The sequence below is a fragment of the Rhagoletis pomonella genome, unplaced genomic scaffold, assembly GCF_013731165.1.
Source record: "Rhagoletis pomonella isolate Grant_MI unplaced genomic scaffold, Rhpom_1.0 Rhpom_scaffold_00002, whole genome shotgun sequence".
In the NCBI taxonomy this organism is placed as follows: domain Eukaryota; kingdom Metazoa; phylum Arthropoda; class Insecta; order Diptera; family Tephritidae; genus Rhagoletis; species Rhagoletis pomonella.
The window spans coordinates 28,020,008-28,034,331 of NW_023458556.1; the positions used below are offsets into that span (position 1 = coordinate 28,020,008).

Sequence of the window (14,324 nt, forward strand, 5' to 3'; positions counted from 1 at the left end):
GCTTCCTGCCTTGCATTTCAATACCAAGCGTTTACGCATTATTTTTGTCTAGCGTTGCGCCAAGCTGTGTTTACTGGAAACTTGAGCTTTCCTAACAGTCGCGTAAATAATATAAAAATGTAATTATTGTTGTTGTTGTCGCTTGCTGTCGCACATTTATTACGCGTAAAAAAAAACAGAAATATAAATCTCTCTATGCCATTAACTCAAGCCTGTGTGTGTGTGTTCGGGCGTGTCTCACAGGACATGCCAGCCAACCCCTGACACTTTTTCTAGAAAATTATTGCGAAAAAATTAAATTGTGACGTAGTAAGCTCGCTCCAGTGCACAGCCAAAAATAACACATAGTAAATATAAAGCTGCTGCTTGGAAAGTGTTCACCGCTATACTAACAGTACAAGGTGCATGTGTCCCCATTGCAGTTCTATAAAGGCGCAACATGTTTCGAGCGCCAGTTGAAATGCAAATTTGAAATATTCAAGTAAAATATCAAAACAGTTCTTATGTGACTATAAAGCGAAAGAGAACAAAAAATCCTTTGGAAAATATTACACAAAAATTACAAGTGCAATCTAACAGTGAAATCGTGCAAACCAGCATAAATAACAAAAACACCGTTATAGCACTGCAAACCCGTAGCTATGGATAGTTCACCCGATCTATCCTTGAAGTTACGTCGTGGCTCCAGCGATTCGCGCGACAACTTCTACATGGATTTCGCGCAAGGCATCGACTCTGACATCGAAGAGGTGGATAATAGCACCTTGACGCTGGAACCTCAACAAGCACCGCCACCACCCTTGCCGTTCGTGGCACCCGAAGATGCACTTGCCGCCGCTGGTTTTATACCGCCTCCACCCCTAGCCATGCAGGGCCAACCGCTGCCAACGCTCACCGAACATGACGACCTGCCACCAACACCACCACCGCACCACTCAATCGGCATCGCAGACGATTCGCCACCCGCCTCGCCAACCTCATCTGTACTCGAAATGATTCCACCACCACCACTATCGCCACCCATGGCCACACCACCGCCTGTTCGCGCCATGGCACCACCTTCGCCGCCAATTGAAACCGAAGATGAGGGTGACGATGCTGGCGATGAGGAGGAAGAAGAGGATGATGACAAATCCACTCCGCCACCGCCGTTGCCACCGTTGCCTTCAAATTTTTCTTATGTGCATGGTAACGGTGTACATGGACCTGGTTTGTCGGGCGCGGGCGTAGCTACACCACCGGTCACTAAGTCACCATCAACCTCCCCTTCGCCACCAGACACCCCACCGCCATTACCTATGAAGTTGGCTTCGCCACCACCATCCCTGCAAATGCAAATGCCCATGCCGCCATTGACACCGCCTTCGGAGAGTGATCAATCGCAACCTAACTCACCGCCGCCATTGCCACATCATGCCCCAGTACCGCAGTCACCAACACGTTCAGCTGGCTCGGTTGCTAGCTCAGCTGGGTCTCAGCCCCGCTCGATAGGTTCACAACAGCGCGTAGTCGTGGGTTCACCACCACACGCCACCAGTTCCCAACTACGTTCAATGGGATCACCTCAAGGCTCGATTGCCTCACCGCCACATTCGGCGGGTTCTCAGCCACGTTCTATTGGTACGCCACCACGAAGTAGAGATCCTGTGGCAGATCGTTCAGTTACACCACCGCCAGATTTCGGAGAGCCTAGTGATGTGATTGCAGCCGCCTTAGCTGCAGCTGTTGAAGTGAAATCAGCTGAACTGATTCAGGGCATTACCCACGGTGCTGCCTATTATATGATCGACGAAACCAAATCATCAAATGAAGATGAGTCCACGACTATAACCACCCCGCCGAGTAATGGGTATTCGGCGTCTTCTATCATTGCCCCACCCGCTGATCAGTTGGGTGAGTTGGAGCAGGATGTCGGTTTGATGTTAGCTGACATACCACCCCCACCAGGTATGGAAGATGAAGCACCAGAAGAAGATCAGGTCGAAGGAATGGAAATAGAGGAAGAAAGTAAAAAGCAGGCAGAAGAGCCTATGGAAGTCGACGAATTAATTGAAGAAGGTGAAGTTTCAAGTGAAAAAACTCACATGTCTGAGCGTCAACTAAGCGATGCTGTAACAGAGGATCACACAACTGCCGATACCCCAGCAGACGAGGTGGTTGAGGCTCGTGGCACGCCGACATCACAAGCAACACCGCGTAGTACGCCGCATCCTACACCACCACCCTCTGGTTCGCCTAAGAAAAAACGCAGTAGTGTAACCGGCAGCGGTGCCGGCAGTCGTGGCCCAAGCCGTAGCGCTAGTCGTAGCGGTAGCCACAGCGGTAGTCATGGCGGTAGTCGCACTGCTAGTCGCAGCGGCAGCGTACGCGGCAGTATTGCATCACGTGCAGGTAGCATAGCAGCCACCTCGGTTGCTTCGGCTGCAGCATCCATTGCATCTGGTTCGCATGGCGCTATTGAAGTAGCAGCGGCAACGGCAGCAGCTGTGGCATCACCGCAAACCTCAGTCAAGTCGGTACGCAGTCAACCGTCAATAAAGTCGTCTTACTCTAAACATAGCGCATCGCCACCAATGATGAAAAGTCCACCGGAGGGCGATCGAGCACCGGTGATGCCATCGCCACCAACAATGCGCTCACCACTTCTATTAAAGAGTCCACCATTAATGCATAGTCCACCGAAGGTGACCAGTCCACCGAGAGTGTATAGTCCACCGTTGGTAGGTAGTCCACCTACGCGCAAAACGGATGCTGGAGATTTGAAAAGAGAAGAGGAAGAAAAGCAAGCAAAGGGTGCAGCTGCAAGGTAAGTGCGCCATAACCTTTTATTACCTTCCTATATGTATATTGAATTTATTATAAAAATGGGAAAATCACTTTTGGCGAAATGAAGATGGAAGATATTGAATGCAAAATACAAATTTCAGTAAATCATGCAAGGTTATTGTTTGGAGCGAGTTGTCAAAACAAATACGACTACTTTTTTTTCGTGTTTCAAAAAAATCATAATGTTGTTTTTTTTTTTTAAATAACTTTGGGAAGTTTACTAATAGAATGTTCATGTTAAAGGTAATGAAAGTTGTTATCATTTACAACATACCCGTGAAGTTTCAAGAGTGTGCCACCAAGTTAAAAAAAAGTGGCAGCATGCAGAATATCTGGTGTAGCTATTTTGTAATTTTTGAAATCTAATGATTTTTTCTTTTTTTGAAGTTTAAGTTACTTCAAAATTTTAACACTAAACGGTGAAAATATTCTTCTTGCCCAGACGAACCAATCACGAGTAATGAAACTAGTGTGCTACAAAAAAAAAAAATACATTGATTACACCGTGCGACAGTAAATTTTACACACAAAAAAAAATGAATATATTCGCAAAAATATAGGTAAATTGCAGTAAAACTGCGTACTTAGTTTTTCTCTCTGACGTCAGGATTTTTTTTAAAGGACTTTGAAGTTTAAAAAATATGATTATTTAAAAAAATTATTTAAACAATTGAGTGCAATGTAGGATAACAATAAGGATATCGTGTAAAAGAAAAAATTCTGTGTATCTATAAAAGAATAAATTTTTTGGTGCATAAGGACGAAAGGGTATAGAAAATGACCTTTACACATTTTGTCCTTAAATATCCTTGTAAATTTGCAATATTTTTTTTTTTATTAAATTATTGTTCGAGGACTAATATACGCATGACCTCATCAACGAATTTCGTCCTACAAATTTTATCAATTTAAAATAATAAAATTTATTTAAATTAAATTTCAAACCAAAAAAACCTTATTGTTTTTAAATTCTTCAGATTTTTCTCTCTCATTTGGTACCCATATTGTTATTCTACATTGCACTGAGTTTTTAAATAGTAATTTTTTGAATTAATCATATCTTTAAAATTTCAAAGTCCTTTGAAAAAAATTCTCACGTCAGAGTGAAAAACTAAAAACGCAGTTTTATTATATTTGGCCCATTGTTTCGTGAGTATATGGATTCTTTCGTGTGTTTTGAAATTTTTTTGTTTGGTCGCACGCTGTTATAAGATTACGATGCTTTGGAAACAAAAATTCCAAATTTACAATTCATTCTAAAATTGTTATCTACATGAAGAAATTAATGTATATGTATATTCGTCGAGAATACTAAAGAAAAATATTTCAAGTCAATATTTAATTATTTTTTTAATAATATGGCTTTTAAGTTAAAGCGTGCGAGTAAACATGTTGTCTGCCTATGTATGGAGCTACGGGGCGCATACGTTATACACGCGCTACGAGGCTATGAGCACGAGTTGTTATTTTTAAATTTTTTAGTATATCTTTTTTAAGCTTTCATTTAAGTACAATTTCACGCTGGAATCTTGTTCTTTATGAAAAACTGCAGATAATGCATTCTCTAAGATAAGTGTGCCACCATTTTCGACCAAAAACACGTTCTTGTCGAAAACTGTAACAACTCGTGAGATTTGCTCATATGAATGTATGTGTGTATATACAATATGTCCTTTGGTTGGAAACTTTGAGAAAATTTCGTTTTTATACAAATACCCGGAAGCAACTTTTACTTACTTTAATACAGATGATTGTAGTTAGATAGGATTTAATTTATTAGACTACACGTAAATATACTATGTACATACATGAGTGTATATACACATATAACATTGTAAAGAAGAGTGGTGAAACGGTTGCAGAAGCGGGTTAAAGCGCAATCTATTTATAAAACACACATAGGTATGTAAGTATGCGTGTATGTATGTACATACATGTTGAGTCGACTGCATGCAAGTGCAACAGCATGCAAAAGTACTTGTATGCATTAAATTGCATGTGCATTGCCATGCAGTGGTGACGTATTCGAAGTCATTGTCCTGTTTGCAAACAGTCATGGCATGACATGGCCTTTTTCCACTCTAACACTTGTTTGTATAAACTACACACTGATGTACTACATATATATCTACATACATACATACATAAATAGTTGCTGCAACTACTTGCATGAATGTCATTATTTATTAATGTAATGGAAGAAAAAAGTAATGCGGAAGAAATTATAGAAATGTGAGGTTGAAATTAGAGGCAGAAAGGATAGCGAGATTATACTACATACATACATAGTAAGGCAATAGGTACATAAATATATATGTATGTATGTAGATCAGACTGCATCACTCCCCATAAAAAAAATCGGTAATGTTTTCCATTGTACGTATAAAATCTATTATATTCTAAGACTTGCGCCAAAATATTTAAAGATTTATGTGAACGGGATCGATTTGAAAATACCTACGAAAATTTAGTTTTTTATGAATAAAAATAGTTTCTTAAGTATTCTTTGGAAAAATCACCTCAGATGGCACCATTGGAAAGCTATTTTCTCATCCTGTTTATTATTATTTGTTAATAAACTCATTCAAAGTATGAAAGAGAAAGGCAAGGTGAACGAGCGTCATTCCAAGTTGAATTATTATGTGTTGATATTTGCAAATTGGAACTTGAAGGAGTTTCTGTGCAAAGAAATAAACAGGGTGAGAAAACACCTTTCCAATGATACCTCACAAGTATAGTTTTGGTCCTGTTATTCAAGTTTTTTTTTTTTAACCAATCTTTGAAAAAAGTTGAAAAACAGCATTAAATTTCTCATTATTATGATTCCGTAGAAAATTTGTTTAAAATATTTTTATGCAATTTTTTCAGCTTAAACTGTTCTATCATGTGGGGCGACTTTTTTGAAAAAATCCTTTAGTGAACAATTTTTTATTCATAAGAAACTCCCATTTTTGGAGGCATTTTCAAATCTGTACAGCTCACGTAAATCTTAATATTTTTCCGAAATATTTTAGTGGAAGTTTTCATATTAAATAAATTTTTTAGTCCCGGTGGAAAAACTGTCACTTTTTTGGTGATGCAGTCTAATGTACCTATGTTTTTATAACTTGTGCCATTGATTCTTGACAAACCTTTTATAAAGACACATCTGCATTAAGGTGGTTTACCTTCGATACAAAAAAGTAATTATATCTACTCTTTTAGTATGGTTTCGGCCATAACTAAATTGCTCTGAAAATCGTATACTCCATGGGAAATAGTTGTATTGGAATTTTCTCTGCGAAATGGTTTTATTATTTCATTTTTTATTTTTTGAATTTCATTTATTAATTAAATTTTTTTGTTTTATTTAATTGTATTTTATTTTAGATATTCTTTTATTTTGCCGTTCCGTAGAACAGCCATATAAAATACCCAACTTTATGGATTTTGTTAATAAAAAAAATTTTTGTTTGGAACTTAGGACTACTTGAGAAGTAAAAGAATTTTTAAATTACATTTACAACCGGTTCAAAAACCACATTTCCAATACATTTCGATCGTTGGTAAATTAGTTGTTAATTATAATAAATAAATGCTATTGGAATTTCCGTTAGTTATTCGAACCAAGTGCGGACAGGATCTTGAACGATATTTATGCCCCAGAAGAGAGCTCTAATTTTATTAGTTTACACAAAAAAAAAAAAAATACTTAGTTCAAAAAGTGTTTTGTAGTCCATTGCATACTCAGAATCTTGCGGGGAAATCTAATTAAAAAAGCTAGAAATTTTTTCGAATTTTTGCTGATTTTTTTAGAATATTGCATAAAGTTTAAAACACGGGGTTTGTTGAAGAATGAACTATATTTTTATAAAAAAATAACCAAAATCAAATTACAACAAAAATAATATGTTAAAACGTGTCAAAATATGGTGCGGCTATAATTATTTCGGCCAATGTATATTGAAAAATAAAATGCTTTTCTGCCGAAAAAATTTATCTTTTTACTCAAAATGGCAGTAGGTATTTAAATTACAGGAAAATTTTTACTTAAAATAACGCGATCTATGTACAAAAAATATGTAAAAAATTTAAACTTTAATTAATTTCCGCTCTTTCAGCGATTTGCTTTGGTTATCAGCAATTTTCTAAAATCAAATTAAATAAACCATCACATTTACAAGTCGTGTGTAAACAATAGCAAGCAAAGTCGACAGATAATCGCATTAAAACAATAGAAAAGCACAGTTGCACATATATACATATACATACATAGCAACAATCAGCGGATGGATATGAGGTCGCCGTATCAAAACCACAACAATATTGGCGTTAATTCACGCCAACTTTTCTTTTGTCGCTTAAGTCAACAGTGTCGTGTGGGTTTGTGTGCGTATTGTGACATACATACATACATATGTATGTACATACGCTCATATGCCATAATCATAGCTTATTTAGTGGCGCACAAACAAGCGTAGTGTGCGTGGGGAAGTGTTTATGTGTGTGTACGCTCTGCATTTCCTTTGCCTTTGTCTGGTGGAGTTCGATGCGAGGTGAAAGTGTTGGCGCGCCGCAGAAAAAAAACACAAAAGCCATAATCCGTTGTCATCCGCATACCCCTCACACTCACTCACCGCCCTTTCCACTTGCCATTACAGCCGGCGATTTGCCAAAGCGCAGACGATTTTTATGAGTTCTTTGTTTTGCAGGCGTGTTGTGCTTCCTTCGCCTATTCGCAATGTGAGACCACCCCAATAAGCAGACCACCCCCTCACCCCCATTTTTCCAAACGTCAGTTATTTTTGCTTTATGTCGACATCGTTTTTTTTTGTGTTTTTTGTTTTAGGAAATTGGAGTTTCAAAACAAAATGCAAATCCGCTTGGCAGCACTGGCGCCCCACAACCTCTTCCCCCAAATGTGAGGGGGGAGTGAGTATATCCGCCCGCATGTTTAACTGCATCGAGTCGCACATTTTGCCCTCGCATGCTTCGACGCAATATTGTTTTGAAAACATTCAAGCCGAAATGCCGAAACATACTGACGTACATACATACGTAAAGGGAAAATTTGCAGCCCGCAAGTATTCTTGCGCGCGTATAACACATTTTAGCTTGATTTATGTGCTTCCAACCTTAATGTTTAGCTCGGCATTTCTTTGGACAACGAACAACTTATGACTCCTTCGACTTTAAGTTACATACATGCTCGTATTTTGTGTTGTTTTACGCTTTATGATTGCTCTTTGTTGCGCACGTTCTTTGGATACCATTTGTGTTTTGTCGGCACATGTGTGTGTTGTATGTATGTGTGCCAGAATGGCAGTTAATAACTTTTTCTGCCCATTCCAGCCTGTGCATGTGGGTTATTTTGGGGTTTGTGTATGGGACAAATTTGCATATAAAACATTTAAGAGGGAAAGTATGAAATTAATATAAGATAAATGTAGTATGTGAGCTGTCGCCTTTTGACAATTCCCGTTAGAGCTATAAAACTAAGTAATAAGCAAAAGCGCAATTTGTTGTCTTCTTAAAGCTGCCGGAGCCGAAGCAAAGCTGTTGTTACGTTACTTTCGAATGCGATTTCCAAACTCTTTAAAAATGTTCACGTCAGCAGCACTAATTAATGAACATTTTACTAAAAGCGCAATTAAGAAGTATGTCAGAAAAGTTTTCTTATTCTGGTGGGGTAAAGAGACACTCAAAGCTGTTCGCCTACTTTGAAGGTACATATAAACGCTCAATCTTTTATGGGCTGCATCTTAAAAATCTGGCGAGGCCGAATAACTGGGTTTTTGCCCTTGGTATGAAAGAGGCTTATGCCGAGCTTCCATCTAGAAGCCGGCTTTGCTTGAAAAATTACGGCATGAAGAGGTCGAACCTCTCAAATAATCGTATAATCAGCAATAAATTGCTTCACCCGGACGTTAATAGACTTAGATACGAACTTCTTAGTTGTAAAAGACCAATGCCACCCCAGGTAAAGAGTGCCAGGACGTCTAGCGTCTAGCTTTAAGCTCAAACCGCTTCCGAACTGGGGGGAATCGGCACATAAACGGTGGGAGGTTTAGCGGGCTAAAGTTTTACACTGATGGTTTTTGGGGTTAGGCTTTCGATCATTCCTCCTCTGTAAAAAACAGATCTCAGGAATAGAAGAGATGTCTTTTTGGCAATATGTTGGTGGGAATTTCTAAATCATGATCAGAGGACGGGAAGTCCAGAGAATGGATTCCCTTACCTTTATAAATGAACAAATGCAATTATTTATGAACATGTCGCTGAGCATTACATTCCATTAGGTAGAGGGCCAACTTCTTACGCATGTCAGGCCGAGACCAACTATCTGACCACAACCAAGCTTGTGAAGTAATATTCTTACACTATCCAATTCGTCGCAGAAAAGAATGCAAATGTAAGATGGAGACAACCAGAGTTAGACTTCTTTACACATGTAAGTCCCACAGAATAATGTTGCTTCGGGAAATGAAAAAGTGGAAGAGTGCGTGAGTCCGAGATTCCTGCTCCCACAAGTTGAGGAAAAGCTTAGAGTGCATACGGTGCTTCGCAATCGTCCTGAATATCGCGAGATGAGCAGAATATTATTTAAAAGTGAAAAACCGCCTCATTGGCCACATGGCTGTCAGGTTCAGAGCTAAGTAAATATAATGACTTCCGCAAACGAGGTAAAAAAACAAGGAAGACTCAGAGTCCAAATATCTCGCGCATTACGATGAGAGTGATTCGGATTTCAGTGAATCATTTATTTATCGGCCGCTGTGGCTGAGCTGTTAAGAAAGAGGTGTGTACTAAACACTATAAGGCTTGGGTTCGATCGCCGGTCGGGGCAATATCAACATTAGAAAAAGTTTTGCTAAGAAGAAGCTTCTCATAAAATCCATTTACCATTCGTAGGCAGTGTAAAACTGTAGGTCCCTTCTACCATTCAGTCCCGCACCACAAATTGTAGGAGAAGCTCAGTCAAACAAAGAAAAAGTGGCGGTTGTTCGACCGGAGTATACAATTTATTACAGGTTAAGATTTCAGCCAAAACATTTCGGAAAAATATCAAGATTTACTTGAGCTGGACCGATTTGAAAATATCTTCAAATAAACCATTATTTTGATTCCGTTGATAAAAATTTTCAAAATTTTTATGCACCTGATGTAAAACTCGAATCTTGTAGAAATTATCAAATTGCAAATAGCAATAGTTTTCCGAAATATTTTGCCTTAGGTAAAAAAATATAATAACTTTTATAGTTCAGATGGAAAAACAGTACCGATTATTTTTTTGTAAGTACACTGATGCACCCTAATGCACATATTTGAGTATATTTTCATATATAAACTCTGCTTATTGTTTCACTCACACTAATCATTTTTGTTTTTGCAGACTTTAAAAAGCCCAACTGACCCAAATTCCAAATGTTGTGGTTGCTGAAATTTTCTGCAAGAATCCATTACTCGCACACATCCAGTTCATGGATGTGCTATAAGGTTGTAAATGTTAATTACCCTTTCATTACTTGAATTCTTTAAGCGACTTATAAATTTTTAATTGCTATGGAACTATGGAAACTTCAACTTCTTCCCTTATTTGTACACTTACTCTCGCCAAACGCTAGCGCATTGGTGATTTCGAGTATGTACATAATTATACTATGTTGCAACTTGCAACTACGCACTAACCCCATACCTCTGCTGGGGCAGGCATTAAGTTGGGGTCTCTGGTAAGGGATGAAAGCATTTAAATGTCATTAAAACAACTTTAGCATATGTCGAATTCTGCCAACATGTTGCTTGCTACCCCCCCATTTGCGACTGTGCGCCAATGCTTGTAACCATAAAAACATAGAAAAAATGCAAGGAATTAAGTGCCCGCTGCGCAATAAAGCAACTCACAAGCGAAACAACCACTAAGCTGGTGCCTGCGGCAGATGAGCGGATGGGCTGCGACGGGCTGAAGGGGTTTAACTGTGTGTAGTAGCTTTGCGCATATAAACTCTTAAGTTGTAGAGCTAAATCGTGTAAATGTTATTGCAACAATCGTTTCAAATTCTTTGCTTATACTTACTTGCGCAGATACACTACGTACTTACAAATGTAAGGATAACTATTGTGACTGCTTTGCAAAGAAACAAGAATCGGCTAAGCTAAAGCTCAAAGTGAAAGGATAAAGGGAAATAAATACTACATATGTATGTATGTATGTTTGTAAGACTCGGAAAAAATAATAAAATTCGCTCCTCTATTTTTTTTATTACATCCTTCATATACATACATACATATATGTAGGTACATACATATGTAGACATTGACATATGTACGACCATATTTACATCGCAATAAAACCAAAGAGAAATCACTCCACCATTGCTTGATTGCCGACTGATTGCTGGCTGGTGATGCAGCATATCGCGGTGGCAGCTTGTTAAATTGCACAAATGACTGGCTCTGGCAAGATAACTGAGCAACTGTTGACAGACTGCTTAGTCAATTTGCTGCACGTCATTTAAATGCTTGAAACGCTGGCGTACAGCATACATTTATAATTTTTGAAATGTCAAATTTAAAATTTTAAGTTTAAAGTGTATAAAAATTAATGCGCACGGGGTCAATTTGGAAATTGAGTATCGGCTTATGGCCTGTCAAATAAAAGTCCACTGGAAAACCGCTTCGGAAGCACATCATTTTCACTTAAAGGTCGCCTATCTACCCCACATAAATGTTTGCTGGGTTATCTCACCACCAAGTAAATATAGAAAAATACGTACATACGAATGTACGCGAACGTATTTGTCAAGCGACGATTGAAGTTAATTTGAAAACGTATTCGCGCACACTTTGTCGCCCGCAGCGGAGTTACATAGCTGCATGAAATGTGGCAGCAGAAGGAGCAACAGCAGGACTGTAAATTCTGCATGATTGCACTTTGCTTTGCTTTGTAACATTAGTTTGCGGGAGTTATAACGGCGTTTTGCTATGGTTTCATATTATTTACCCTCTATTGGCAGTGACTTGACTCTGTCTGCGTAAAGGTATAAAGCTTTAGTGATTTCTTGCAGAAAGTTTGGTGCAGTACGGGTATGACGGCAGTGTAAAACCCTTAGAGTAAGTTTCCAGGGACGAAAAATAATACAAATAATTAAATCAGAATACTTCATACTTAAGAATAAAATTCTTTTACTTTCATAAAACAGCTAGACGATTTTTCAACAATTTTGGGCCTTTGGCCGGTTTGTGTCATAAAAGGTGCTAATTTTTTAATCGTAAGATATTAATCGATTAGGTTGTGTAAACTTTCTGTTATCATGGACGTACTTTTTCGCAAACAGTTGCCACCTGTTAAAAAATTTAATAAAAATTAATTAAAAAGCTTTTGAAAAGGCTTAATTTTTTACCTACATGTAGGAGGGTTGCCACCTGTTCAAAAAATTAAATTCAACTTAAATTTAGGCGAAGGGGTAATTAAAATATTTATAATAATTTGGTTGTCAGACGAAAGAGATTTAAAAAGTTTACGTCTGAAAATATTTTGAAGATGGTTGCCATCTGTTTGACAAGTCGAATTTACTCAACTTATACACAAGTTGAAATATTAAAAAAACGGGTGTTAAAAACCTTTAGTTTGAACCTTTAGAATATTTTTGAGGTGGTTTAAGAGGGTTGCCACCGATTTAAAAATTCAAATTCAAATTATTTAATGAGTTAAAGGAATTATTAAAATATGAGCATAGAGCGAAATGACTCTGAAAAGGCTAAATTTTCTGAGCTATATTTAGGAAGGTTGCCACATGTTTGAAAAATCAAATTCAATTTTATTTATCAGTTAATTGAAATATGTATCACAATATGAGGCGGAAGGGATTTAAGAGGTTGGTTTGAAAATAATTTTGAAGAGAGTTGCCATCTGTTCGAAAAGTGGAATTTAGTTAACTTTAGTTTGACAATATTTTTTGATTAGGTTTGCCCCATTTTCGAAAAGTTATACCCATCTAACTAAGTACGTAAATATAAAATACCCGAAGTAATTTTTTGTGAAGGTCAAATTAAAGTATCTGTGTAAAGGTCTGTGTATGTACAATAAGGTTTTATTTTTTTAAGTTAGATCTTTTTTTTAGCGGTAAAGGGTGATTTTAAATTTAAAAAAATCGACAGCATGCGCGACCTCTCTTCACTCAAAAACGACTGGACGGATTTAGATGAAATTTGCCACACACATCGTAATCACAAATATATGCCACTCACATGTTGACAAGTTTTGACTATTAATTTCTTTATTATTTATTAAACTGTTTTTATAAAAGTATAGTTTATTCTTTAATAAAAACCGTTTAAATGCATGTTTAAAACTTTGTACAATATCAAAAGAAAAAAAATCAACAAACTATAGGAAAAATTTCGAGATTTTTAATTATGTAGATTTCTTAGAAAGGTTTTGAGTATGCAGTTTTATGGCCCATTTTAGTGCAATGAATTTCATTATCTGCATACAAAACAAAATTTTCGAATATATACATTCCAGCCGTCATACCAACCGAAAAATTCCTAATTTAATTTTCACTTCATATTGACGGTTGATTGCTACTGTTTTCTGTCGATTTAAATTCAAACACAAGTCACTCTGTCCACTCTCCTTCCGCCTTTCTTCTTCCTCGTTCTCGTCCTTCTTTGCCTGACCTCCTAACGACCTTTTAAAATGGGTTTAGCATGTATGGTGGGTGGTGATGCCTCACTGTCTGATTACCGCATGCTGTTTGAAGTTTGACGTTTGAATAGCTAAGGTTTGACGGTGTCGAAATTCAACAAAACTCAATTTAAACAGTTGACGTCTATTAAATACTTACATAGATGGATATCATAAAGCTGAGCGGTTAAGGGTGTGTATGGTACATAATGTGATGGGTAGAGACACCGGGATTCGGCATTTTACCTACCAGACTGACTCTTACTTTCACTTTCACTTGTCCGCTTTTATTGATTCACCCTTAAATGACGCACAACATCCTGTTGATTCGTCTCTTCTTTCACTTATTTCGAGACCTGCCTGCTTGAGCAGGTAGAACTGTTTTGGCGGCTCCGTCGCTGTAGCGGTTGGTAGTAATAATTTGCTGTAAGCGATTAAGGTGTCAGTGCATTCACATTGTACATAGAACATGCCAACAATGTCGGCAACATTCCAATAAGTTTGTTTATGTAACTCATACGCCCTGTATATCTTCTAATGGCATGAACTCAAAGTCGCTCGTTTCGATAAGCTTTGTCATAATTCAAGGCATTGCGGCATCAACCCTAGCGTGCGTCGCGCCGAAAAAAAAAAAAACAAAACACACCCATAACTGATTGTATTGCTGTGTTGCGTGTTGGCGATGAGTTGTTTGTGTCCACCCTTCTAATCGCTTATAATCACTTCCAAGCTTTGTTGAGCTGTCACCAGGATTTTTTTCGTGCCAAGAGTCGCCTGGTCGGTCATGCTCAGCAACATGTTTGTACATATAAGTATGTATGTATGTAGCAAT

At 37.8% G+C, this 14,324-nt stretch overlaps 1 protein-coding gene across 1 annotated transcript in view; it reads left to right on the forward strand.

Annotated features, from left to right (window-relative positions):
• Window positions 1-283: 283 nt before the first annotated feature.
• The window catches only part of LOC118733380 (proton channel OtopLc), a 124,499-nt gene continuing 110,458 nt past the window's right edge, over window positions 284-14,324 (forward strand). Inside the window, exon 1 of the mRNA XM_036462745.1 lies at window positions 284-2,806. Coding sequence (XP_036318638.1) covers window positions 642-2,806 — 2,165 coding nt within the window. The 5' untranslated portion in view covers window positions 284-641. The remainder of the gene's footprint in view (window positions 2,807-14,324) is intronic.